The sequence below is a fragment of the Herpailurus yagouaroundi genome, unplaced genomic scaffold (assembly GCF_014898765.1).
Source record: "Herpailurus yagouaroundi ecotype Mexico unplaced genomic scaffold, PumYag 28, whole genome shotgun sequence".
Classification (NCBI taxonomy): domain Eukaryota; kingdom Metazoa; phylum Chordata; class Mammalia; order Carnivora; family Felidae; genus Herpailurus; species Herpailurus yagouaroundi.
The window spans coordinates 76137073-76165040 of NW_024412376.1; the positions used below are offsets into that span (position 1 = coordinate 76137073).

The following is a 27968-nucleotide window of genomic DNA, read 5'->3' on the forward strand; positions in this document are numbered from 1 at the left end:
CGGTTGAACGTCCAACTCTTGACTTTGGCTCAGGTCATGGTATCCTGGTTTGTGGCGCAGAATCAGGCTCTGTGCTGTCTGCGTGGATTCTCTCCCTCTCTCTCTGCCCCTCCCCTGTTCAAGTATGTGTGCATGCTCTCTCTCAAAATAAACAAATAAATACTATTTATAATATCACAAAGAAGTACTTAAAATATAAATCTAGTGAAATATGTAAAGGATCTATATGCTGAAAATGACAAAACACTGATGAAAGAAATCAAGGATTTCTTTACATAAATGGAAGGACTAATATACCATGTTTGTGGGCTGGAAGACTTGCAATTAAGATATAAATTATCTCAGTGTTTATCTTTAGGTTTGATGCAATGCCAATAAAAATACCAATAGTTTTTTAATAAATATCAACAAGCTGATTCTGAAATTTCTATGGAAAGGCAAAGGTACTAAAACACCAAAAAACCAAAAACTTTGAAAAAGAACATTTGGAGTACTCACATTACCCAATTTCAAGGGTTGCTTTATATGCTACAATAATGAAGAAGGTGTGGTACCAGAGAAAGGACAGATACACAGAACGTAATAAAAAATCTAGAAATAGAGCCACAAAAACATAAGCCAACAGATTTGTGACGAAGATGTCAAGGCAATTCAATGAAGTAAAGATAATCTTTTCAACAAATGGTGCTGTCATAGTCCACATTCAAAAAATGAACCTCAAAAAAAAAAATGAACCTCAACACGTCTAAGGTCTCAAAACTTAAGTCAAAATGAATCACAGATCTAAATGTAAAATTCGAAAACTTCTAGGAGAAAATTTAGAATATATAGATAAATATGAGATTAGCAATAAGTTCTTAACCTATGACACTAAAAAGCATGATCAGGAACAGAAAATATTGAGAAAAGAGACTTCATCAAATTAAAAATTTTACTCTACAAAAAGCACCAAGAGAACTGTAAGAAAGCTATGGATGAGGAGATAATATATACAAATCACATGCCTAATAAAAGCCTCATATCCAGAATTTATTAAGAATTCTTCAAATCCAACGGTAAGAAAACAGACAACCCAACCAAAAAAACTGGTAAAAGGTCTGAAAATAATCACCAAAGAAGATATATGGATGGCAATAAACATTAAGCTGCTCATCATAAATCATTAGGGAAATGCAAATTAAACCATGAAATATCACTACATAGCCATTGTAATGACTAAAACAACAACAAAAAAATAAAAATATCAAATGTTGGGAAAGATGTGGTGCAAAAGGAACTCTCACTCATTGCTGGAGGGAACAGAAAATAGTACTATTTTGCCACCTTGGAAAACAGTTTGGCAAGTCCTAGTAAAGTTAAATATATACAGCTGACCCTTGAACAATGCAGAGGTTAGGGGCATGAACTCCCTGTGCAGCTGAAAGTAAGGATAACTTTTGACTTCCCTAAAACTTAACTACTAATAGCCTACTATTGACTGGAGGCCTTACCGATAACATAAACAGTTGCTTAACACATGTTTTATATGTTATACGTACTATATACTGTATTCTTACGATGAAGTAAGGTAGAGAAAACAAAGTGTTACTAAGAAAATCATAAGGAAGAGGTCACATTAAGAGTACTTTACTGTATTTATAGAAAAAAATCTGCATATAAGTGGATTCATGCAGTTCAATCCTGAGTTGTTCAGGGTCAACTGTAGTTACCATTCGACTCAGCAGTGCTACTCCCACATATTTACCTATGTGAGCAGAAAACCTGCGTTCACACAAAAACTAGTATATGAATGTTTACAGCAGCTTTATTCACAATCACCAAGAACTAGAAACAATCAAGATATTCAACAACAGAGGATGGTTAAACAATCCTAGTATACACATACCATAGAAAAGTACACAGCAATAAAAGGGAACAGACAACTGATTCATGCAACAGCAGAAATGGATGTAACTCAGTGAAAGAAACCAGACCCAAGAGACATATTTTATGGCTCTATTTATATGACATTCTGGAAAAGCAGAATGACAGAAACGTAGAACAGAGCAATGGTTGTCAGGGCTGATGGAGGAAGAGATGATGATTACCAGGGGACTACATGAAGACATTTTTTATAGTAATGGAACTGTTCTCTATGATACTGCGGTGGTGGTAGATACTTGACTGCACGGATTTGCCAAAACTCATAGAGCTGTACACCACAAAGAACAAAAGCAAGTTTTACTATCTGCAAATTGTAAAACAACATCCAGAATGTCAAGATAATCTAGGACAGAATGAAGACTGTGACAGATCAGTCTAACTGCATTACATGGATGATAACCTGCGTGAAGGATACTTAGGTAATATATACACAGATGAATAGGCACAGATGTAATTATAGAGATGTTTACATACATAATTAAGTATATACATAAATATCTCCTAACTCTGTCTACTGAGAAAGCCTATAAGCAGTGACACCCCAGTAGCTATGAGCACCTCCAGGGCCCAGGTCTTGGTTTCTAAAAACCATGCTCCAACAAAAGGAACTAGGGCTCCTTGGACAAAGGACTGATTCCAGTGTTGGGATAGGGCAAGTGCAGAGTAGAGTACCTTGTAGTGTCAGAAAGTAAGGAAGCAGTCAAAAGACAAAAGGATGGAGGTAAAGGGACACTGGAGCCAACCTGAAAGAGTTCCCAGTGGCCAAAACTCAAAACAACTCGAGCAACAAATATAAATAATGATAGTTCTAGATTATAATCCAAAGAATAAATATTCATGAGTCTATAATGATATAAATAAATGACTGCATACATTTTAAAATGGGAGAAAAGGGGTGTCTTCCTTACAGAAATAGTTCAAATAATAAATGTAGAATAAATGAGCAAAAGAGAAAATTACCATCAGAATCCCACAGTAAAAATCACTGCAGGTGCAAGACACTGAGGAATGCTAAAATTAGTGGGCCAAACTTTAAGGAGAAACAGGAATCAAGTATTTCCCGAAGAATATTTGAATTACTGTGATGACTTCAGCATGTGCTCACAAATTATTTGATATACCTCACTGTAGGAGGTGGAGCTTAATTCTCAACTTACTTTCTGTTGAATGTGGGCTGGAGTTAAGTAACTCCTAACAAACAGAGTAGGGGAAAAAAAAAATAATTTTGCAGTGGAGGAACCTGGCAGCCCCTGTTATAGACTAAATGCACACCCCCCCCCCCCAATACGTATGTTGAAGCTCTAACCCCAATTCGATGGTCTTAAGATGGGGTCTTTGGGAGGTAATTAGGTTTAGATTAGGTCACAATGGTAGGAAGGACTCTCATGATGGAATTAGTTTTCTTGTAAGAAGAAGAAATCCCTCTCTCTCCACATGCATGCAGAAAAGCCATGTAAGCACAACAGCAAGGAAGAGGGTCTTCACCAGAACCCAACTATGCTGTCACTCTAATCTCAGACTTCTGGACTCCAACACTGTGAGAAAATAAATGGCTACAGTTTAAGCCACACAGTCTATGACATTTTGACTGGGCTAAGACATTCCTTCAATCAAGTGCCCAAGGTTAACATGACCAGTAATAAAACAAGTTGATATCATCTGATCCCTAATACAATGTGATAAGAAGGGCACTTCACCTCTGTGGTATTCTTTCTAAAAAGTCATAAATTATTTTTTTTAAGTTTATTTACTTTTCAGAGAAAGCGAGAGGGAGAGAGAATGAGCAGAGGAGGGACAGAGAGAGAGAGTCCAAAGCTCTGCGTTGTCAGCAAAGAGTCAGACACGGGCTTGAACTCACAAACCATGAGATCATGATGTGAGCTGAAGTCAGACGCTTAACTAAGCCACCCATGTGCCCCAGTAAACTGACAGTCTTAAGAATTCACCCTCACTGAATCATGAGAAAGCATCAGCAAAGTGAGGAACTGTCTACAAAATAATTAACCAGTCCTGTCAAAGTCCTAAAAAACAAACAAAAAGGCTAAGAAACTGTCACAGATCAGAGGAGACTAAGGAGACATGATACTTAAAGCAGTATGATATCCTGAACTGTTCTGTATTCAGGAACAGGAAAAAAAAAAAAAAAACAGTGGGAAAATAGAAATAAAATCTATAGTTTTCAAAAAAAATTTTAAAGTTTATATTTTTGAGAGAGAGGGACAAAGCACACGTGAGGGAGGGGCAGAGAGAGGGAGACACAGATTTTGAAGCAGGCTCCAGGCTCTGAGCTGTCAGTACAGAACCCAACGTGGGGCTCGAACCCACAAACTGAGAGATCATGACCTGAGCCGATGTCGGATGCTTAACCGACTGAGCCACCCAGGCGCTCCTAAGTAAAATCTATAGTTTAGCTAATATGGTATGTCAGCAATGTTAATTTTCTAGTTTTGATAAAGGTACTACGGTTTTGGAAGATGTTAAGACTTTAGAGGAAGCTGAGTGAAGAACACTGCATTCTGTACTATCTTTGCATCACTTCCACAAATCTAAAATTACTGCAAAATAAGTTTTTACAACATCAAAAGGAAAAAGTGCTGGAAATGACTTACTAAATTGACTGTATGACACTATTTTTAGACAAATGACTGCACCATACAGAACCAGAGTGATTTTCCTAAAAATCAAATCTGATTATGTTATTTCTTTGTTTAAAGCTTTCTAATCTTTTAAAATGTTTATTTATTTTGAAAGAGATGGGGAAGAAGGACAGAAAGAGAAGAAGCCAAGCAGGCTCTGTGCTGAAATCTGAGTCGAAATCAAGAGTCAGAGGCTTAACCGACAGAGCCACCAGGCCCCCCTCTAATGGTTTTTCTTGCCATTAATAAAAAGTTCAAATCCTTTAATATGGTCTATAAGACAGTGGAAAGCACAGCAATCTCTCCCTGACCCCAAATGTCCATGACCTAATCACTGGAACATGTAAATATGACAGCGTATATGGCAAAAGGGAGCTGACATTGCAGATTGTATTAGGACTGCTAATCATCTGACCTTAAAATAGGGAGAAAAGCTTCGATTATCCAGATGAGCTCAGTGTAATCACAAGAGTCCTTAAAATTAAAAGTACAAGCGGGAGGCAGAGGAGAGGCAGGGAGAAGTGACTACAGAAGACTCTTCAGAGATGAAGCCAGATATTGGCAGCTCTGAAGGCAGACAGAGGGGACCATGAACCAAGGAATGTGGGCACCTCTAAAAGCAGGAAAAGGCAAATAAATGGATTCTCTCCCACAGTCTCTAGGAGGGAATTCAGCCCTACTGATCTTGATTTTAGCCTTGTTAGACTTTTAACCTACAGATGATGAATTCATGTTATTATGCTGCCAATTTGTGGTAATTTGTTGCAGCAGCAAAGAGAAAATGAATGCAAAGGCCCTGCACGACCTGACTGCTGCTCACTTCTACTTTATCACTCACCACTCCTTCTCACTGTGATTTTCAGCAGGTGTGCCTTAATACACCGCTATATTCAAAGCATTCACATGGGTCTACTGAGGTCTGGTCAATAAAGAAAATGAAATTTTGCTACACTAAAGGTGCCTATCATTATGTTGAAGTGATACAGAATGATGACCTGGTAGAGAGCAAAGCCAGAGCACAACATAAGGAAAGACTGTGCCAGAGCTTTGCTTCAAAAGGCCATCGAAGAGGTTGGTTAGGGCAGAATATAGGTACGCTGCCTTCCTTGTAAAGGGGATCAAATAAATATGTGATTTTTTCTGAAATTTGCTTTTTTCTAATAAAAATTTTTTAATGTTTATTTCTAAGAGAGAGAGAGAGAGACAGTGAGAGTGGGGGAGGGTCAGAGAGAAAGGGAGACAAAGAATCCAAAGGAAGCTGGGGGCTCTGAGCTGTCAGCACAGATCCCCAAACAGGGCTCAAACTTACAAACTGTGAGATCATTACCTGAGCCGAAGTCCGACACTTAACCAACCTAGATGCCCCTGCTTTTTTTTATAAAATTTTTTTTTTCAACATTTATTTATTTTTGGGACAGAGAGAGACAGAGCATGAATGGGGGAGGGGCAGAGAGAGAGGGAGACAGAGAATCGGAAACAGGCTCCAGGCTCCGAGCCATCAGCCCAGAGCCTGACGCGGGGCTCGAACTCACGGACCGCGAGATCTTGACCTGGCTGAAGTCGGACGCTTAACCGACTGCGCCACCCAGGCACCCCGCCCCTGCTTTTTTTTTAATTAGAAGTGTCCAAAGTTTAATTTCTTCAAGAATGCCACCAACTAAAACTTTAGCACTAAGGTAGCCATGAGTATGAAAAGGCCAAGAATCACTGATCCATACACACGTTGACCATACTAAATTTTTCTCAAGCCATGCTTTCTCATCTCTGACCCTTCACACAGGCTCTTCTCTCCACCTGGAACCATCAAAAATCCTCTCTTACCCCTTCATCTGACCAACTCTAATTCTTCGGATCTCAGTTCAACTCTTCCTCCAGAAAACATCTGCTAACCCTGCAAGTGAATGCCTACTTAATGGTGCATCTACAGCATCTTGGACCACAATGACAGTACTTTTCACATGGTACTGTAATTGTCTAACTGTAAACTCTCTAAGTGAAAAATTTGAGTCTAGTTGGGTCCCAGCTCTATCATATTCCTAAAGCTTAGCATAATGCCTGGCTCATGGAAATCATTCCTACATTTTGGGGAAAAAATTAAGCCTAGTAAATAATCATCAAACACTTCTGTATCAGACATTTCTCTCATCACAATGTATCAAGAAGGACTACGTAAGAGAAAGAACACAAAACTTTAAGAGCTTTCGCTACATAAAGCAAATTATACTCTAGTACAAGAACAAATGCATGTATCTAAGTTTTTTGATCTATATTATATATAGATCTATATTATAGATAATATAACTATATTAGTTCAAATGGAAGAACAGCCTTTGAAACGAAAGGAAGGTAATAATATACAGTATTTAACTACATCTAAGGTGTTTTGATACTGCTGCTTTTTACACTCACCAGGTGCATTAGCTTCTACTGCTATTGTAATGAATTACCACAAACTGGCTTAAAACACCACAAATTTATTATTTTACAGTTCTAGAGGTCAGAAGTCCAAAATCAGTTCACTGGGCTAAGGTCAAAGGATCATGGGCAGACATGGTTCCTTCTGAGGCTCCAAGAAGGGAATCCATTTCCTTGCCTTTTTCAGCTTCTAGTGGTCACCTGCATTCCTTGGCTTATGGCCCTTTCTTCCATCTTCAAAGCACACTACTCCCCCCTCTAGATGCTGACTCCTCCAGGTCCCCTCTAATCAGATGTTGTGATTATATCAGGCCCACTCAGATCCAAGATAATATCCCCAACTCTTTTTTTTTATTTTTTTTTATTTATTTTATTTTTTTTATTAAAAAAAATTTTTTTTTTCAACGTTTATTTATTTTTGGGACAGAGAGAGACAGAGCATGAACGGGGGAGGGTCAGAGAGAGGGAGACACAGAATCGGAAACAGGCTCCAGGCTCTGAGCCATCAGCCCAGAGCCCGACGCGGGGCTCGAACTCACGGACCGAAAGATCGTGACCTGGCTGAAGTCGGACGCTTAACCGACTGCGCCACCCAGGCGCCCCGACTATATCCCCAACTCTTAATCACAGCTGCAAAGGTTTCAAAAATTAGGACGGAAACATACTAGGGGGCCATTATTCAGCTCACCGCATCAGCTGTTAATGGCAGGTTTTCACGCAACTATATCATGACTTCTATCACTTCAGTAAAACAAATTTTAAAATTTCACCAATTCTAAGATGGCCCCCAAATTCAGAGATAAAAATGTGAAACAAAAGTGTCTTAGAACCAATGAAATAAAATAATTTTACTACATCCACCAAATAACCTAACACAGTGACTCACAAAAAGAGCATGAACAAATAAATCACTGAAAACAGGGAAGTTCAGGTTACATACAATCTCTGAAAAGTTTCTACATTCTTAGCCTCAAGTGAGGTATGTCTGCATAAAAGAAGAACATATATTCTAACACATTATCTACTCACTGGTACCAATCTGACCTGAAAAGTAAACAAAAGATTTTTAAGAAATAGTCTATATACCTTTTGTAAATTTTAGTTTCTTATTTATTTTGAGAGAATGTGAGCAGAGGATGGGCACAGAGAGAGAGAGAGAGAGAGAGAGAGAGAGAGAGAATCCCAAGCAGGTTCTGCACTGTCAGTGCAGAGCATGATGCAGGACTCAAACTCACAAACTGTGAGATCATGACCAAGAGCCAAAACCAAGAGTTGGACACTTAACTGCCTGAGCCACCCAGGCGCCCCAGTCTATATACCTTTTAATGGAGCTGCTCAGCTGGTCAACCTGACTGATATCATCATATACGTTATATACAGTCTCTGGTTTTCTCTTTTAAAGGTTTTATTTTTAAATAATCTCTACACCAAACCTGGGGCTCGAACTCACAACCCTGAGATCAAGAGTCTTATGATCCACCAACTGAGCCAGCCAGGCGCCCTAGTCTTTGATTTTCTATAAGCATCTATGCTCTCCTTGGCAAGACTACATCATCACAAGATAAATAAAATTTTAAAGATTTTATTTTTAAGTAATCTCTACACCAAACCTGGGGTGCAAATTTACAACCCTGAGATCAAGAGTCTCATGTTTCACCAACTGGGCCAGCCAGGCTCTCCTGGCCTCTGGTTTTCCATAAGCATCTACGTCCTTCTTGGCAAGACTAAATTATCACAAGATCTATCCAAATGATACATCTGCCTCAGGGACATAATCTCCTTCCAGACACTAGATTCCCACCAAAGGAAAATTGATTCTATTCTTGCTGTAAGCAAACCAGACACAAGAATCCAAATTTACAAGGTAAATATTTTACGGATGTCTAGTCACTATACAAAAAAAATTAATCATAAGCTCTCTTTAAATAAATGAGTTTTCTCATCCTCTTCCTTGCCAAAAAAGTAACGTTTTAAATATCGAGTCTTTGTTTCATTAGTCTTTTCCTGAATCAAATTTCAATATATTTTAGAAGTCAGATTCAAGTTTTTCATTATCTTATAAACGATATCAAGGTCAGCAAAATATAAGCTCCTCTATCTGATAAAGATACATTCATACTAACGTGAGGGGCACAATCAGATATAAGGATACAAGAACATCATTTATCCATCACCAAACTACCAAGAAATAGGTCAATATTCAGCCACTCATGCATTTTAACCATTCTTATTAAAATATTATAGTACTTCTGAACCAGTTGGTAAATAGTCACACAGCCCCAACCCTGCTTCCCTGTTGTATCCCACAATGCTGTTTCCTTGCCCCAGACCTTCAAGACCTCATGAACACCATCCTGCTCTAGCATCAAGGCTAGTATCCATTCCATCGTCAGTGTATGTAGCACTGATTGTTAAATATTTTGAATATATGATTCCTGACAATAGAGTATCAATAATGTTGCTAAAATAAAAATTTTTTAGAAACATAAAAAACATAAAGACACACACACCCCTACAGAAATCTGCAATTAGAAACCCCAGTGATTTAGAAAATGAGTAATTCCAATCACATCTGCATACCCTGGTTTACTCTTTTCTAATGGAAGGCTAATAGCTACAAAAGTAACTGACCCAGTCACTGCCGGCTGACAGTCTACACAGACATGGCCTATGTAACCATTTGGATGAAATCTTACTGCATTAAGTACATCAGTTCCCCTCTTTGGCTGCCACAATAATGAGTACTAAGAGTAAAGGGACCAAAAGAAAACCAATACCAGTTGAGAACCTACTCTATGCCAGGCACATTACTTTTCTCTACATCATCTTATATAATTCTCACAACAATCCTGTGAAGTGTCACTATTGTCATTTTACAGACAAATGGGGATATGGAAGGTCACTAATGTATACAGATTCAAACAGTTGATAAATAGTGAAGAAGCTAGGCATTGCAGGTTCCAAAGCTCATTTCACAATACCTGTTTCTCAGAAATACTGAGAAAAACAAGCAAGTTAAGACTTGGCCATTCGCTTGGCTAGGCAAAGCATTTTACTACTCCCTCTAGCCTCCCTATTTCCTCTTGCTTTTCCCCAGTTCCTATCACAAGCAGCTTTCAGCACCAATTAAATCCACCTTCCTGCAGCCAGCTAGCTGAGGTAGATGGCCTATTCAAGGAAACCTTTCAAGAGTAGATCTGTCGGAGGAGAGAAGGCCTGGCTGAGCAGTGTAAGAAAATAATAAAAAGACTGAAACAGAGATTGAGCCTTAAGAGAGAGCTGGCCATACACAGATCCTTTCAGGGGTCAGTCTTCAAAAATAATAATGAATATGAAGCCAAGTTCACTTACTCAGTTGAGTGCCTACTGCAGAATATGATGAGGAAAACTCATACAGTCTCTGCCATCCAAAGAATTTATATCCTGGTGTTCTGAAGGAAACGGAATGAAGGGCACTCTCATTTGCTAAATATCTCATTTTGCTAAGCACCAGGTACTTTAAAAATAGTAACTCATTTAATAAAACTCTCTCTACAACTCTAGAAGAAAGGTATTATTATCCCCTGAAACTCAGAGATGTTAAGTAATTATCTCTACAAAACCCTGAGCTGTATCAAAGCCAACGACTTTTTACTAGCCCACACCTTCTGCAATTCTGAGTATGCTTAGCCTACTGGAAAGAGTGGCTTTCCCAGGGCTGAATATAACATGATCTGCTCTGACATGCATTGCTAAGATGAGGGTCTCATTTCTAGGAAAGTCCACTGAAGACTGGCTCAAAAATCTGTTCTATTTCAATGTTTTTAAGGATCTAATACTTCAGGGTTTACAGATAATTAGAAAGATGAAGTTAGCTCAAATGCTATAATCAGTGGCAATGAATGTGGTTTACAAAAATCATTACAGATATAATCTTAGAAACCTGAGGGGAGGGACTGCAGTGGGAATGAAAAGACACTGCAAATAACTAATGCAATACATACAGCAACGAAAAATAAAATTTAAACCCACATAAAAGACACCTGTTTATGTAAGGAATAATTTTTAAGATCCTTATCTATTAATCAGTTTAGAAAGAAATTATGTATCCAGATGGTTACATTGTGCCATACCAGTATCTTTACCAGAGGACCTGATGTTTCTGCTGAGCTATAAAGAGTAGAAACCTGAGACACAGATGCTGCTCTGATCAAAAAGAACCTTCTTCAGACACACTAGGGAGCTTTATATCATTTTAAATTTTGCATGTGCTCTCAAAGTTGAAGGGTTTCCTATAACTGACCAGATAGTACTGCTGAGTCAACGGTATGCTTATGCCATTATGGAGTCCAATAATTCCCATTACTATCTCCTCTTTCTCACACTATTAGCAATTGAAATGATAAAACTGCCAGCAGTATCATTCCTAATAAAGGCATATGGAAGAAAGAAAACACATTTTCATTTGAAAATGAGCACCATTTGCTTCCCCAAAGTAGAACTAAACAGCAGTGGTTTACTCTTAAATCTGGGTGCCTGCCCTCAAAAAAAACTTTTGAATTACCCCTTTCAATGTAGGTCAGTTGGGAGAAATTTTGGAGTTATCCCATCATTATTGCCAGGATTATTATTTCACCCAGTCTTTCAGGTTTTGAGAACTAGACTTTGGAAAGACTCTGAAAAGGCAGAGTAAAAGTTGAAAAATATTCAACTAACACCTCATATGGAAATACAAATAATTCTAAAAGCCTATATGCTGATCAGTGAAAAACTGAAGTACAGAAATCCAAGTCCACAAAAGGAAGTGTAAGACAAGTATGTCACAAGCTCAAGTCGAACTATTATATTCAAGTTAAGTGGGAAAGAGCATGTGAACAGTTAAACCCAGAAAGTAAAAGTGATACAGACTCAGTTTTCTGCCTATTTCCTACCCTTTCCAAAAAAAAAAAAAAAAAAAGGCTCTGAAAAAGAAACTTTTTACAGTCTCTTAATAGAAAGAGAACTGGACTTGGAATTAGGAAGACTGAATTGGAGTTGATTTAACTAATGTTTACTGAATACCCATTATTTGTTCCAGGGCCTGAATATATACAGCAGTGATGAGGGAGACAAAACTGCTACCCTCACCAAGTTTACACAGGAATTGGTGAAAAACATACCCACTTAACCCTTCCAGATCTCAATTTCCTCTGTACAACTAGGGAAGTGGACTAGGTGTTGTTCAGGCTGCACTCCAAAAACATCTCAATATCCACCTCTATTTTAATCCTAACGGCTCTGCTTTTGTCTGATTTTTCCATCAGTGGTCTATCCACTATTTCCTTCAGAGCAATAAATATGTTTTTTAAAAAGGTTGGATGACCACTAAATAAGTGATCTATAGATACCATTCCAGTTTAACAATTCTGTCTCCTGTAATGTTCTATCCTCAGACTTCTGACATGTTTCTTTTTCATCATGCCTGGAATTCCATACAGACAAATTAAAAGGAAAACTATTTCATGCAGGGCTAAAGAATGAACCAAAACCCCAAAGGATTGCTTAATCTTTACCTACAAATGCCAAAACAATGTAGCAAAAATTGTTTTTTTTCTAAGATTAGCAAAAAAAAGACAAAAACAGATTTGATGTTGCTACTTCTCTACTTAAGCTACTTCCTTCCACCAAAACAACAAAAAATTGACTGTAGTTTTTTATTTTACTTTATTTTTTTGAAGTATAATGGACACATGCTCTATTAGTTTCCGGTAGACTAACAGAATGATTCAGTATTTGTATAAACTGCAAAATGATCACTACAATAAGTGGTTAACATCTGTCACCATACATAGTTACAGATTTTCTTTTCTTGTGATGAGAACTATTACCATTTCCTCTTAGCCTAGTTTTTTATCTTAATTTCCAAATTCTTTGGCAATGATACTCAAGGCCTTTCTGCAACCTGACCCCTTTTTAAGTATCCTTTTCAGCTTCAATGCTTTGGGTTCTGCCTATTACCCAGCACACTTCTTGTCTCTTGACAGCTTCTCTTCTAAACATGCCGTGCACTTCCACAATTTAAGACTTTTGTCCATGCTGTAACCTCTGACTCAAGACAGTCTTGCCTTCCTATCGATACCTGTCAAATCCCTCAAGGTCACCACCAAGTCGAATGTCACCAAAATACAGGTGAATTTAGGACAAAGGCAGTGATTCACTTTCCACTAGGCTAATCTTGAGTACCCAAGTATTAAACATTCCACAAATGCTTTAATGAATTATGCTAAATGGTAGAAACAAAGCATCATCCGTATCTGGCTTCTAACGATCTTACAGATTTACTACACTCATTACAATTGATGTTCTGGCATTTCTTGAGCATTCACAAAGCTTATAAGGCTAAGATCAATATCTCCCACTTTAAAAATCATTCACTAACACAGTAATGATGTTACACAGAATCAAGAAAAGGCAATCCTTGCATCACTGTTAAACATGGGTTTACAATATTCTAAAAGACTTGGGATCTCTTCTTAAATGACCATGTGCTAGTTCCTTCACACACAAAACTGTTCAAAAACAAAACAAAAACAACAATTTACATTAAGTTCACAAGAAAAGAACTGCTCACAAATATCTTTATGTACGTTCAGGACAGGAACACAAAACCTACAACAATGTTCACATTCAAACCCACGACAGCAAACAATGACCATTGGAAGCATATAATATTGCCAAGTATGGTTGAGCCAAAGGATACTAAGCCTAAGACATCAACCACTGATTGTCAGGATACACGGTAATCTTCATGTTAGAAAAGCATAAGCTGTAAAAACTAGATATTGGCTGAACTGACATAACCCAATGAATTTTCATTAACAAATTGTACAAAACAGGTCCATCCAAAAGTCGTTTGTACTAGTGTATTAGTACAGTGTACTAGTGTAGTTTTGTTCTCTTATGAACACAGGGCACTTTTTCTGAAGTATTCCATTACTTCCAAGAGTTCTCATCTAAAATACTATCAAGTCTATAACATGAGTTCCTCCTACCGTGGCTCCATCCACAAACATTCAAATCTCAAGATTAGGTAATGAATATCCCAGAAATGATTATTTTTCACTTGAATCTCCTGCATACTAAAAGCCTACGACCTTAGCATGAAAGCGGCTTTCAAGTTGCACAGGCTGCCGCCTGTACGAAGGCCTTTCTTTCCTCAAAGCAGGGCCAACTCTGGCACGCTTTTTTATTTCTGAAAGTGAAGCTGAGGGAAAAAAGCCACCCAGATCTAAAGGTATTCGTTTAAATCCGTTTGACACCTGCTCCCTTTACAACGCGACAAGCAAACTCCAAACGCTAGAGCAGCAGCCGCTGCGGCAATGACAGATCCTGAGGCCGAATTGGGTCAGGGTTACGGTTACTCTTATGTTGCATATTTACACCCTTTTGTCTACAAACTTGCGCGCTAACTTAAGTTCCCTACAAGGCAGCGGGCTCGCTGGGCCGCAGAAATCAAAGCAATCTTCCTGACTCGGGAAGGGCACAATCCATGCAGTTCCATGGCTACACCAGTTTTCTCCAGACCACGCACTCGGCGGCCTCGGCTTTTCGCCGGAGAAAGGGTCGCTCCGGGCAACTCGCCTGCGCTCAGGCTGGATATGAGGGTTTTTAAACTGCACCTGGGCCCCTCCTTTTCCACCGTCCCCACTAACCCCGGCCGCTTTCCGGCCTAGGGTCACATTACGTAAACAGCCCCGGCCCCAGTTTTCCCAGGTCGGCCCCCGCCCCCGCGCCGGGGGGCCCCTCCCCCCCCCGTACCACGCCGCCCCCCCCCCCCAAAGTCCGCCCCCCACGCGGCCTCCGCCCGCGGCCTCGGCTCCGCGCCTCAACCCGCCTCTGCCCCCGCCCCGACGCCCCCCACGGCCCGGCCCGGTCCAGCCCGCCCCGAGTAGCCGCCCAGGCTGCCCCGCCGGCGCTAGGCCCCGCGCTCCGCAGGGGCCGCCCGCCTCACCGTTCTGCTGGTGCGGCGCCGGGCCCGGGCCGGCGGGCGCGGAGGCTCCTGAGGCTGCGGCTCCTCCAAGCTTGGGCGGGATTCGGGCGCTGGCGGCCGGATGAGGGGATTCGGCGGGGGCCGACATGACGGCGCTGCTGGCGGCGGCGGCTCCGCTTCAGGGAGGTGGGCGGAGGGAAGGGAAGGCGGGGCCGGAGAGGCGAAAGGAAGAGGAAGGAACGCGCCTGGCGTCACCGAGGGAGTCGCCCGGGACCGCGGCCGGGTGTCGGCACTCCGCCGGGGAGACCCGCTCTGCGGACGCAGGTGCCGGGCCCCTGGCCCGCCTCGTCGCGCCGTGCTGCGCGCCCCAAACCCTGAGTGCGGGGCTCCCGACTCGGGTGGCTCCCCGCACCGAGGCCTTGGGCCGCCGACGCAACGCCCCCTGCAGGTCGAAGCCCGGCAAGCTCAGGCTCGAGGCGGGGTCCGGGGCCGCGGCCTCCCTGCCAGCCTGGCGACTAAACTGCTCCGGCACCGGCGGAGCCCCGGTCGCTTTGAGAGGGAAGGGATGGGCCCCGGTAGGACTCCCATCTGTGCGGAGGCTGCGCGCGCGGCGAGCCTGGCCCCGCGGGGTTGGGAGGGGGATGCGCGCCGCACCCTAGCCTCGGAGTGACATCCGGAGCTCAGGGCCACGCCGCACTGGCCTGACCCCACCCACCCTTCGTCCTGAACTGGAACCCTGGATTCACTTTTGGTTTTTCATCTTGAAATTTTCCCTCTCAATGTTAATTCTAAAGGAAATACGGCATTCAGGGTAGGAATGTCTACCTGTCTGTAGGAAAGTGTAATCCTCAGCAAAGGAAGAGGAAACATTTCTCTTTGATAAACACAAGGATCGAAATAAGTGCGTTATTCTAAACTTTTCCCACTAACTTAAATCTAGGGAAGGGGAAGGAGGAAATAGAGCAAGAGAAACTGGAAGACAAACTTTTATCTTCCTCATTTTTGCCAAGAGTTGCATCATTCTGTTGATGTTTAGATGAGAAGCTATAGCATCCAAAGCAGAAACTCCGCCTGCATTATATACCTTGAAATCTTTGAATCCCTGGCCTATGCCAGCAGGCTAACTGGCAAGCAAATCTTGGACTTTATTACCCAAGTCGTTTTTCCATCTTAGAACCCTTAGTGTGCTACCATCTTTATTAGAAATGAAATTGCTCAAGGGCACCTGATGGTTAAGCCCTCGGTGGGTTAAGCCTCTGACTCTTGATTTATGCTCAGGTCATGATCTCAAGGTTCCTGAGATCTAGCCCTGGGGTAGCCTGCTGGGGATTCTCTCTCTCTCTCTCTCTCTCTCTCTCTCTCTCTCTCTCTCTCTCTCCCTCCCTCTCTCTCCCCCTCCCCCACTCGTGCTTTCTCTCTCTCTCAAAATAAATAACAATTAAAAGTGAAATTGTTCAGAAACATTGAATTTGAAATGGGATGTAGCAAGATGTTTCTGGAGTGATAAGTCTAATTTACCGAATAATTATGGAAATCATGTAGTGTGATCTAGAATAATGCAAAGCTTCCCTTTTGTTGTTCCCATGAATTAATGGTATTTGGTGTTTTAGTGCATCAAATGGACTACAAATAGGATTGCAGTAGTTGAATAAGTACTTTTGAGTTTTAGGGTTTTCAAAGAGACGTCATGCTCCACCTAGAAGTGGCAAGCTCTTTTCCGCAGCATTCCCAGCTTTTCCACAGAAGCCTAAGCCCTGCATGAGCAAAAATCACACTTTGCTTTATCAAGGAGATTACATGGTTACAGGTTCCAAGGCTTCCCAGGAGTTCTTTGAAAAACAAACAAACAAACAAACAAAAAAAACCGCTGGATTAAGGGCTACCATTATGAGGGTAAGGAAATCACTAGGCAATTGGCATTTTGCCCCTGAATGTATCTTCCTTTAATCAGAGGTATATGTAATGAAGGCAAGCCCTATCTGTTTTAGGGGAGACTCCTAAAGAGGAGGACTGGGACCACGTTTCAGCAATCTTCCCCACAATCTTTATCATCTGAGCTGCTTCCTCTTGTCCACTAATTTACCATAGTATTTTCTATTTTCTAGCATGGTTATAAGAATCTTTTGCATGTCAGATCCTACAACTTTTTTTTTAATGTTTATTTATTAGAAAGAGAGAGAGTGTAAGGGCAAGGGAGGAGCAGAGAAAAAGGGAGAGAGAATCTGCACTGACAGTGCAGAGCCTGAGGCAAAATTTGATCTCATGACCCTGAAATCATGACCTGAGCTGAAATTAAGAGTCAGACGCTTAACCAACTGAGTCACCCGGGTGCTCCAGATCCTACAAACTTTATGAAAATGTGTTATTTTGCTCTCTTGCTTTAAGTTCTGTGACAGCTATCGGTGAAGAAAAGGATAAAGGCTTGAATGAGTGAATGAATGCTTACCATGTGCCAGGCACTGTACTAGTCACTTGAGATGCGTATGTATGTGGATATATATATATATATTTCCATTTAGTCTTCACAATAATGCAATAACTCTACGGGATATTTTTCTTATCCCCATTTTACCAGAGGAAACTAAGAGTTCTAGAGTTCAGTATTAGCAAAAGTCATGAACCTGTAAATAGCAGAACCAGAGATCAAACCAAGGTCTATTTAGCTCCAAAATCTTTACTCCATTCACTACAAGCTATGCTGGGTTCATTTACATTTTTCTTCATAAAGCTATGCTAATTATGATACACTGTTTTGCTTGTCAAAGGATTTTCAGTTTTGCATATTTAAAATGTATTCCAGTATTCTTTAGAATGATGGATCTCAAAATGTTTGAAATGCAAATTAACAGGTCCCACCTAAGACCTACTGAACACTGGACGTGGGCCCCAACAGCAAACTCTCCTGGTGATTTTGAACGCATAGGAAAATATGAGAACCACCGCTTTTGAATAGCAAAGTTAAGGTGACTTGGTTCATTGTTTTTTTTCACATTGGGAGGTAATGCTCCTTTTCTTCAGGACGTCTCTTCAATTTTTTTGCCAGTCATTAAAAGTGATCGTTTTTAGATGTGTGATGACAGTGCCAGAAATGCCAAATATGGTAGTGCCTGTGTCGATTCTGATCGATAGGCGGTGTTGAAGCAAATGCTGACCTCCAAGTCTGTGTTCAGTGGGAGAGTGCTGTAATTGAAATTAAGCCCTTCTGGGGCGCCTGGGTGGCGCAGTCGGTTAAGCGTCCGACTTCAGCCAGGTCACGATCTCGCGGTCCGTGAGTTCGAGCCCCGCGTCGGGCTCTGGGCTGACGGCTCGGAGCCTGGAGCCTGTTTCCGATTCTGTGTCTCCCTCTCTCTCTGCCCTCCCCCGTTCATGCTCTGTCTCTCTCTGTCCCAAAAATAAATAAAGAACGTTGAAAAAAAATTAAAAAAAAAAAAAAAGAAATTAAGCCCTTCTGCAGGTACAGGAGGGAAATTTTTGCTGAGTGTTAGATTCTGACACATGTGCCACTATTTGTCACCCCTAACTCAGGACTTACATTCTCTATAACAGAAGTTGCAGGAGACTTCACAACTAAAGACCTATGTGGATCTCAGAAGATGCTAGTGCAGTCCTTTCTCTGTTGTAGCCTGGCTTCCCATCCTCAGACAGGTTTTTTTCTTCTCTAGTTCTTAAATCATGTCTGACCTTTGTGTAACACCTTTTTTCTCTCTTGTGTTTTTTGTAAGGTTTCTTTACTTATTTTGAGAGACAGCGCATGTGCAAACATGAGTGAGGGAGGGGCAGAGGGCAGGAGAGAGAGAGACAGAATCCCAAGCAGGCTCTGTGCGGTCAGCACAGAGGCCCACGCGGGGCTCGATCTCAGAAACTGTGAGATCATGACCTGAGCAGAGATTGAGGGTCAGACGCTTAAACAACTGAGCCACCCAGGTGCCCCATACCTTTTCTCTTTTAGTAGCATTCCCTATTGGGTGTCTCTCTCCCAACATGAAAAACAAGTTTCTTCTTTCTCCTTCTTTATCTGATCTATTTACACATTTATTGCATTTTTAGTAGGCCCGCACTTTGAGTAACAAGATTCCAAAGGGCATCTTTCTATTACATTTGCAAGTTCACTGGGGAAAGAAATACCCTGTTTGGATGATACCAAGGGAACTACTTAGCAGCTGCAGTGTAGTCCTACCTGGCTCCACTTGTATTGATGTGGTACAGATTAAACTGGGTCTGGCACTTCCCTGGCTTTCTACAGCTGGTATTGGCAATGGACAGATGAATAAGATATAATCTGTTCCCAAATATTTTATGCAGGATCTTTTACATATATTCTTACTTTTTTTTTTAATTTTTTTTTCAACGTTTTTATTTATTTTTGGGACAGAGAGAGACAGAGCATGAACGGGGGAGGGGCAGAGAGAGAGGGAGACACAGAATCGGAAACAGGCTCCAGGCTCCGAGCCATCAGCCCAGAGCCTGACGCGGGGCTCGAACTCACGGACCGCGAGATCGTGACCTGGCTGAAGTCGGACGCTTAACCGACTGCGCCACCCAAGCGCCCCTATTCTTACTTTTTTATATTGGAATTTCTTGATTTTTTTCCCTATAAACTTGCTCTATTATTTTTTTCTGTTCCTTGTGAATCTTTATTTTTTCTTTTTATTATGGCATTCTAAATTGAGTTCTACCACTTATACTGTGATGGGAAGAAACAGTTTCACTGACGTTTATATTATGTGATTGCTTATGTTTATGTCATTTAATTATCATGTAAGTCTCAAATATCTAAGACACAGCTAAGATCCTAAAAGAAAAAAAAAAAAGATGGGGATTATTAGGTAAATAATTACCATACAGTCAACTTGTGCACAAAACTGCATGCAGAAAATTCTGTCAAGTTCTTACTTAGAAGATTTGGCTATTATTTCAGATATATAGTACTATAATTTCTGTAGCTATCCGTTTATCCAGCCCATAGCAAGTTAGAAACAATGAATCACAAGATGGGGCGGGGGAGGTACTATTGATATGGGCATATTGAGAGCAGCAATCATTATCAGTGGCCAGAATAAATACAGGAAAGACAAGAAAATTGGCAAAATGGAAGAACTGAAAATGCACAGTAGTCTGAAGCAATTAGTTAAATTGAACAACCCTGTATATTCCACTGGGAATATGATAAACATAGCCCACAACTCTGCCATCTGAGAATTTCTAACCTCGTATTCTGAAGGGAATTGAACGAATGGAATTCCCATTTACTGAGCATCTACTATACAACTTGAAATCTCTAGGACACTTCTCTTTCTCTCTTGCACACACACACACACACACACACACACACACACACAATCAGGAGACAGCAGGGATACACAACCTATTTTTAGAACCTTAGAAACTCTTGTACATATGATCAGCTTAGGCTTCTAAAGCCCCATTGTTCTAATATTCACAAGTCCAGAGTGAGTAGAAGAGTTTACCCTCCTAGGCCCCATATGCATGTTCACCAAACAGAAAGAGCCAGTTCTTTGAAGCTTTAGAACCAAGCTTACTCTTTTCTTTTTACTGGTAGCAAGTTGTAAAGGGTGCCTCTTGGACTTCAATGTGCCTACGAATCACTTGAGGATCTTCTAAAATGCAGTTTTCTGATTTAGTGGATTTGGGGATGTCTTGAGATTCTGCATTTCTAATAAGCTCCCAGGTGCTGCTGCTGCTGCTGCTGCTGCTGCTGCTGCTGCTGCTGGTCCATGACCCACACTTTGAGTAGCAGGGTTCCAAAGGGCATCGTTTCAATTACATTTGAAAGTCCATTGAGGAGGGGCGCCTGGGTGGCGCAGTCGGTTAAGCCTCCGACTTCAGCCAGGTCACGATCTCACGGTCCGGGAGTTCGAGCCCCGCGTCAGGCTCTGGGCTGATGGCTCAGAGCCTGGAGCCTGTTTCCGATTCTGTGTCTCCCTCTCTCTCTCTCTGCCCCTCCCCCGTTCATGCTCTGTCTCTCTCTGTCCCAAAAATAAATAAAAAACGTTGAAAAAAAATTTTTTTTAAAAAAGAAAGTCCATTGAGGAAAGAAATGCCCTGCCCGGATGACAAGGGAACTACTTAGCAGCTGCAGTGTAGGCCTCCCTGGTCCCACTCCTGTTGATGTGGTACAGATTAAACTGGGCCTGGTATTACCCTGGCTTCCTACAGCGGCAGTACTTTCTTATGCCTTTAAGATACTGAACCTGCTCCTACTGGATTGATGGGTGCCCGATGTTGACACTGATCATCTCACCATATATTCAACATTTGGGTCATTATTTTTCCTCTTGCTGATTATTGTTGTAGAAAAATGTTGTATTGACTCAGGCTGCCATAACAAAATACAATAGACTGGGTGGCTTGAATAGCAGAAATTTATTTCCCACACTTCTGGGGGCTGAAAGTCCAAGCTCAGGGTGGCAACATGGGAAGGTTCTGGCGAGAGCTCTCTTCCTGGCTTGCGGAACCTGGCCTTCTCTCTACGTCCTCACATAACACGGAGAGCTATGTCTCTGGTGTCTCTTTGCATGAGGGAGCCAGTTCTATCAGATCTCATCTCCACCATTCTGGTCTCCTTTAACCTTAATCACCTCCTCATTAAAGACCTAGCTCCAGTACAGTTACATGGGGGTTAGTGCTTCAGCATATGCATTTGGAGTGGGGCGCAATTCAGTCCATAACAAATGGCATTTTTGTAAAGGCATGAGTTCACTGTTTGCCCTTCAGAATTGCTCCTACTTTCAAGGGGTTTGTCCCAATTCACTGTATATTTAATTATTATGAGTTTCCATTCTTAAACCTCTTTTATCTTAAATTCTTATTCTAAATACTGTCAACGTTTTCACTGCTCTCTCACTGACATAAATGTTGAGATTTGGGGCATGTGTGTGACTCAGTCGGTTAAGTGTCTGACTCTTGCTTTCAGCTCAGATCATGATCTCACCATTGGTGGGACTGAGCCCCTGCATCGGGCTGTGTGCTGACAGCAAGGAGCCTGCTTGGGATTCTCTCTCCTCTCTCTGCCGCTCCCCTGCTTGTGCTCACTTTCTCTTTCAAAATAAATAAATAAACTTAAAAAAAATGTTGGGATTAATATTTGTAAAGTACACTTTAAAAATGTAAACTCTGGGCACCTGGGTAGCTCAGTCAACTGAGTGTCTGATTCTTGGGTTTGGTTCAGGATCTCACAGTTTGTGGGATCGAGCCCCAGATTAGGCTCTGTGGTGACAGCATGGAGCCTACTTGGGATTCTCTCTCTCTCTCTCTCTCTCTCTCTCTCTTTGCCCCCTCCCCCACTCTCACATGTGTGTTCTCTCTCAAAATAAACAAACACTAATAAAATTAAAAAAAATAAAAATGTAAACTCATTATAGGTTCCAAATTAATAAGAAGATGACCTGGGTCAGAATTTCCCAACCAAAGTACCAGGGGACGCTGTGGGCTGCAATGCATTAAAAGATGTGCCAAATATCAATCCTCTTCAGACATTGGAGGATTGTCCTGAGGGGGCTTTCAGGTGATCCCCAGCCTAGTCTCCTTGGGCTGCAACTTCCCTGTGTGTTTACCTCACAGAAATATTCTTATTTTCTATCTGGGCTAAGCCAGGAAGGGGCTGGGAAGTGCTACTCTTGGCAAAAATTACTGTGCACAATCTTCAGTGCCATCTGCTGGAAGCAGGCAAAATTGATATAGTGTTGCTCCAGAAGGTAGATTTTTATTTATGAAGCTGTCTGAGTTAAAACATCATAAGAAGGGGTGTTTCTTTTCCTTTTTTTAAAACTTTATTTATTTTAAGAGAGACAGAGTGCAAGTGGGGGAGGAGCAGAGAGAGAGAGAGAGAGAGAGAGAGAGAATCCCAAGTAGGCTCGACACTGTCACACCGAGCCTGATGTGGGGCTTGAACTCATGAAACTGTGAGATCATGACCTGAGCTGAAACCAACAGTGAAACACTTAACCGACTGAGCGACCCAGGCTCCCGGATGCCTGGTGTTTCTATATTACAGGTTTAGTTCATTTTTTCTTTTCTAGTTGAAAGGAAAACCTTCAATTACATTAGAAAAATCAATTGTGTGAATACAATTCTCTTCGAAACATGCCAGATTAAAAATGTCGAACATACTAATTCGGTTAGGATACACTTTTTAACAATCACTATGATGGCAAACTTTTCAAGAGCTTGACATATAAAAATGTGCAAGAGTATGGGAGGAGGGGGTGGACTAGAGAAGATAAATTCATGGGAAAATGGTAAACTTCCTAAAATATTAGAGAGCTTTCTTCTGAAGAGTGGTAAGTCTTTGCTTCAGATGCCAGACCAAGGACAAATGAGTTGAATTTTGATACATGGGATATGTTCAATCAGGATTCTTGGGAATCCTGGAGAAGGTATCTCCACAATGGGAGAGAAATTCAACTACATGTGCTCTACACTTACTCCCCATTTCGGCTTCCAGCACATGTCGTACTTGCCACTTAGATTTCATTTGCTTTGATATTTTCAGTAATTACAAAGTCATTTATTAATATCCTTAAAGTCTTCAAAAGCCTACCCAACTAAAATTCCAGTAAAATTTGAATCTCTATCGTGGGCTGAATTGAGTCCACTTGTAATTGATATATCAGGGAGCGGAATTCCTGCCCCCTTTAAAGGCCCTTCTAACTGCACTAAAAATCAGACTGGCATGAAGCAGATTGACAGGGGAAAATCTGATTTAATAGCATATGTACAAGGAAATCATACAGGCATGGAAATTCCACAGACAGGCAAAATGAGGTATATATGTTATTCTGAACCAAGGAGAAAGTAGTAGGGGTCTGGGACTTCAGAGGAAAGGAATGTTATTCATAGGGTGATAAGAAGAGATGTTTGGTAATTAGATGTTTGCCCTGTCGTGTAGATGAGTCACTCGGATAAAATTTATCTGTGCTAATAACTCTTATTCTGGAAAGACCCTCCAATTTAGATTCTTCTATGTAGGTAAGGGTGTGAGAAAAATTTCTCCTGGGCCCACAAGGTCTCCATTGCTTGCCAAAGAGGCACATTCTCAAGGGGCCTGTCTGAACCCCTTCAAGTCCTAACCACTAATAACTCAGAATGTGACTGTATTCGGAGATAGAACGTTTAAAGAGGTAATTAAGGTAAAATGAGTGGGCCCTATGGATGGGTCCTAATCTAATATGACTGGTGTTTTTATAAGAAGAAATTAGGACACAGATTTGTTTGCCCAGAGGAGAGACCATGAGAGGACAGAGAGAAAGCAACCATCTGTAAGCCCGAGAGAGAGTTCTTAGTAGAAACCTTATCTTGAATCCTTAATCTTGAACTTCAATCCTTCAGAAGTACAAGAAAAGAAATTTCTATTATTTAAGCCACCTAGTCTGTGGTATTTTTTTATGGCGGCCCTAGCAAGTTAATACGATGTTCTTCCTATGGGGTCTTTTTCCTCTATATTTTGTTCAAGGATTGAAGTAGATTTTCTTTATTTTCTTGGTGCATAATTTCTTTCAAAAAGGTTTTTTCTTATAACAACTTTCTTCTCCAGTAATGAAGAGTAGAAATCAAGCAGATTCCTATACACAGTTGCTATGGAATAGACTAAAATAAATCCTTATCACGTTCCTGCAAACTTATATGATATTATGAGGTTTAAGCTACAGGAAAGTTGATATGGGAGAGGTTATTTTAAACAGGAATTTCTCCCATGGGGTTTTCTCCTTTTAAACACAACAGCGTGGGTAATGTTATTTCCCAGAAATTCTCTGAAAACATTTCTCTTAAGTAAAACATTAAGGGGGTACCTGGGTGGCTCAGTTGATTGAGCATCTGATTCTTGACTTTGGCTCTGGTCATGATCTTACAGTTCATGAGTTCAAGCCCCATGCCGGGCTCTATGCTGACAGTGTGGAGCCTACTTGGGATTCTCTCTCTTTTCTCTCTGCCCCTCCCCTGCTTGCTCTCGATATCTGTCAAAATAAATAAAAATAAACTTAAAGAATAAAAAGAGAGAAAAACATTCAGGAGGAGAGAAATATACATCCTAAGGGATGCTACATGCTTCTCACCCAAGAAGTGAGCTGAAAGCCTATCTTCTATGTGTGGCTGCTGTGTGGTTACACAAGAATTTATGGCTTCTCACTTTTATACCACGTGGGAAGGAGGTAGTGAGCAAAGTAGAAGCAACAATGAGAGAACAGCATGGAAGGGTTTGAGGGATTGAAAGAGGAAAGGAGTTTTAACTGTCATGAGGAGTGAGGAAACATATGTAGAGATATCGAAGGAAGATTTCCTTTCTTTTTTCTTTTCCCTGTGAAAGACTTCCGTATTAATCTTTAAGGAAACTTACTAAAGATCTTTATTTTTATCAAAGTTAGCCTCATTATCTTTGAATGAGACCCCCCCCCCCCCAAAACTGGGTTCTGTTTGTAGATTACACAAACTTCCTCCAAAAGGCATCTTCTAGGCCCAGCTGTTCTCATTTCCTGGATCTAGGAAATTTCTGATATATGAGTGAAGTGGGTAATTCCTGTCTACTTTCTGAGACAAAGAGTTCTTACTTTGTTCTCCATGGAACTCCAGTAGAGCTATAAGTTGTATAGCTGAAACCAGGTCATATAATCCATGTACTTTCTCTATAACTAAGGCAGAGAATGTCGGCACGTCTGGTATCTATTAATTTTCCCCCTAGCTGAAGTTTGGAAAATACGTGTTTTGAGACACACTCTGGGCTTAGGGAACATTTCTTTTTTTGCATGTGCATATGTATGCACGTGTATGTGTGTGTATTTTGTTACTATAATCAGCCAACCGGGGAAAAAGCAACAAAAAATTTTAAAGGCTGCAAATACGTGAGTTCTTTATAGACACAAAATGTAGACATTTTGATGGTTAATCAGCATGTATGTAAACAGAAGGCATAGTCACAATTTTGTCCCATGATCATTGGGCACAAATAATAAGAACTGTATACAAATCACTATAATTAGTAAGCCACAGGTTCACTTTTAAAATAAGGTAAACGTTGGAAATAATAATTATTGCTATTTTGGGGCACCTACTATTTGCTAGGCATTGCATTAGGTATGCTAGTATATTAATTCCACAAAATAGTAGACACTTAAAAACTCTATAAACAAGAAATCTGAAACTCAAAGAATTAAGAAACATCCCACGATCACAGTTATCTCAATCATTTAGTGAGTGGGATAAACAATGGAGGAAGTCACAGAGGAAGAAGGGAGGGTTGCCTGAAAGACTCTAGAATCCAGGTACAAAGGTAGTTCATCCAGTCTCCAGTAGCTAATGATATCCATAATGACGGTTTTCTCTTGTATGCTATCATTGGGATGAAAAATAATAGGAGATTTCAAGCATATTGCCTCTTCCAATTCCTCCCCAGCCAAGAAGTTTCAATAAACAGATCACTGAGAACTTAAAAAATATGTTGGCAAACTTTACCCAGGCACTGGTGTTCAGTACCATTTTGCTTCATTAAAAAAAAAAAAAAAATCAACAGAGAATGTAATCTACTTAGCTCACTAAAAACGTAAAAACATTGTCTTTAGCATATGTAATTTTTTTTACCTTTTTTTTTTTTTTTTTTTGAGAGAGAGAGAGAGAGCAAGAGAGAGTGTGAGCGGGGAGGGGCAGAGAGAAAAGAGGGAGAGAATCCTAAGCAGGCTCCACACTCAGCTTGGAGTCCTGCATGGGGCTCAATCACGGCTGTGAGACCATGACCTGGACCAAAATCGGGAATTGAAAGCTTCACTGACTGCGCCACTCAGGTGCCCTTAAATTTTTTTTTAACTGGGCTCTTATAAAAGCCCAACTTCTGAGACTGTAAAATGCAACAGCCCTCTTCCATTAAACAATTAAGTTTAAAAACAAGTTAGAAAGTTCCACCTCTCCCTTTGGGCTTAACTAATTTTTCTCCTGCTTTGTGGAATAAAGCGGGCTTCCATCGCCATCTGGTGGACAATGTACAGTCTGCTCTGACTTGAGAAGACTGCAGGACGTGAGGAGGAGGGTGATTAATAAGAGTTTTATAATAATGCAATTAATCTGAAAGGAATGCATGGGAATTTAACAACTCCATAGACAAAAACAGTTTATTTCTTGGTAATTATAAAGGGGGATCACTTTTAGGTGTTGGATCACAAACTAGGATGATGTGGAACCAAAGTAATGAAAATAATCTTTAGTCACACTCCACAGGTATATCACTTCATAACTACTTCCAGCACCATGGCCCAACTTAAGTAGAGATGTTTACTCAGCATTGTCATTTGAGAGGACAGGAAGTCTATCTACATCCATTTTTATTTCTATAATCCCACTTCTCTTACACCTCTACTCTCAACATTGAGGATCTACTCTTTTTTGGTAAGATTGTTCTATTTTCTGTAATTAAAAATTTTTTTCATTTTTTAAAAAGTTTATTTTTTTTTGAGGGTGGGGGAGCACATGCACCTGCAAGTAGGAGAGGGGCAGAGAGAGAGAGAGAGAGAGAGAGAGAGAGAGAATCCTAAGCAGGCTCAGTGCTCTTAGCATGGATCCCATGAACCATGAGATCATGACCTGAGCCAAAATCAAGAGTCAAATGCTCAGCTGACTGAGCCACCCAGGTGCCCCCATTTCCTTTAATTTTAAAATACAGATAAGCCTTACGGGTATCACACATCCTTAAAGAGCTAGGGAGGAGGGTTGCCTGGACAGCTCAGTCGGTTAAGCGTCTGAGTCTTGGTTTCAGCACAGGTCATGATCTCAAGGCTTTTCAGTTTGGGCTATGTGTTAACAGCGCGGAGGTTGCTTGGATTCAACTTCTCTCTATCTCCCCCTCTCTCTCTGCCCCTCCCTGGCTTTCTCTTTCTCTGTCTCTCTCAAAATAAATGAATAAACATTAAAAAAAAAAAAAAAGTTAGAGCAGAGATGTGGCTGGCAGAGGGAAAGAAGTGTGCAGTTCTCATCACAGAATAGTTCCAAAACCCTGCCTTTCAGCACATTTACCTTGGTTAGATTGGCTGTGGGGCCCTTTCTGG

General features: G+C 40.9%; 2 protein-coding genes across 6 annotated transcripts in view; one reads left to right on the forward strand and one right to left on the reverse strand.

The window, feature by feature from the left end:
- The window catches only part of SEC24B (SEC24 homolog B, COPII component), a 100994-nt gene extending 85897 nt beyond the window's left edge, over window positions 1-15097 (reverse strand). For all 4 annotated transcript variants that reach the window (XM_040476412.1, XM_040476411.1, XM_040476410.1 and 1 more), the window contains exon 1: window positions 14944-15097. In XM_040476412.1, coding sequence (XP_040332346.1) covers window positions 14944-15070 — 127 coding nt within the window. In that variant the 5' untranslated portion in view covers window positions 15071-15097. The remainder of the gene's footprint in view (window positions 1-14943) is intronic.
- On the forward strand, window positions 15023-19337 carry LOC121031201 (protein argonaute 12-like). 2 transcript variants are annotated; one of them, XM_040476413.1, is made up of 3 exons: window positions 15023-15497; window positions 18469-18567; window positions 19295-19337. In XM_040476413.1, the coding sequence occupies exons 1-3, from the start codon at window positions 15044-15046 to the stop codon at window positions 19309-19311; spliced, it is 570 nt and encodes a 189-aa protein (XP_040332347.1). In that variant the 5' UTR covers window positions 15023-15043; the 3' UTR covers window positions 19312-19337. The 2 variants fall into 2 exon arrangements, with proteins under 2 accessions (XP_040332347.1, XP_040332349.1); XM_040476415.1 differs by lacking the exon at window positions 18469-18567 and having other exon boundaries at window positions 19295-19335.
- The last annotated feature ends 8631 nt before the right edge of the window (window positions 19338-27968 follow it).

Bases quoted from the DNA above. Each gene is read 5' to 3' on its own strand.
- LOC121031201 (XM_040476413.1), top strand. From the start codon at position 15,044: ATGAGGGGATTCGGCGGGGGCCGACATGACGGCGCTGCTGGCGGCGGC. The intron at 15,498-18,468 runs GTAGGACTCCCA...TCTCTATAACAG, and splicing joins GAGGGAAGGGATGGGCCCCG to AAGTTGCAGGAGACTTCACA.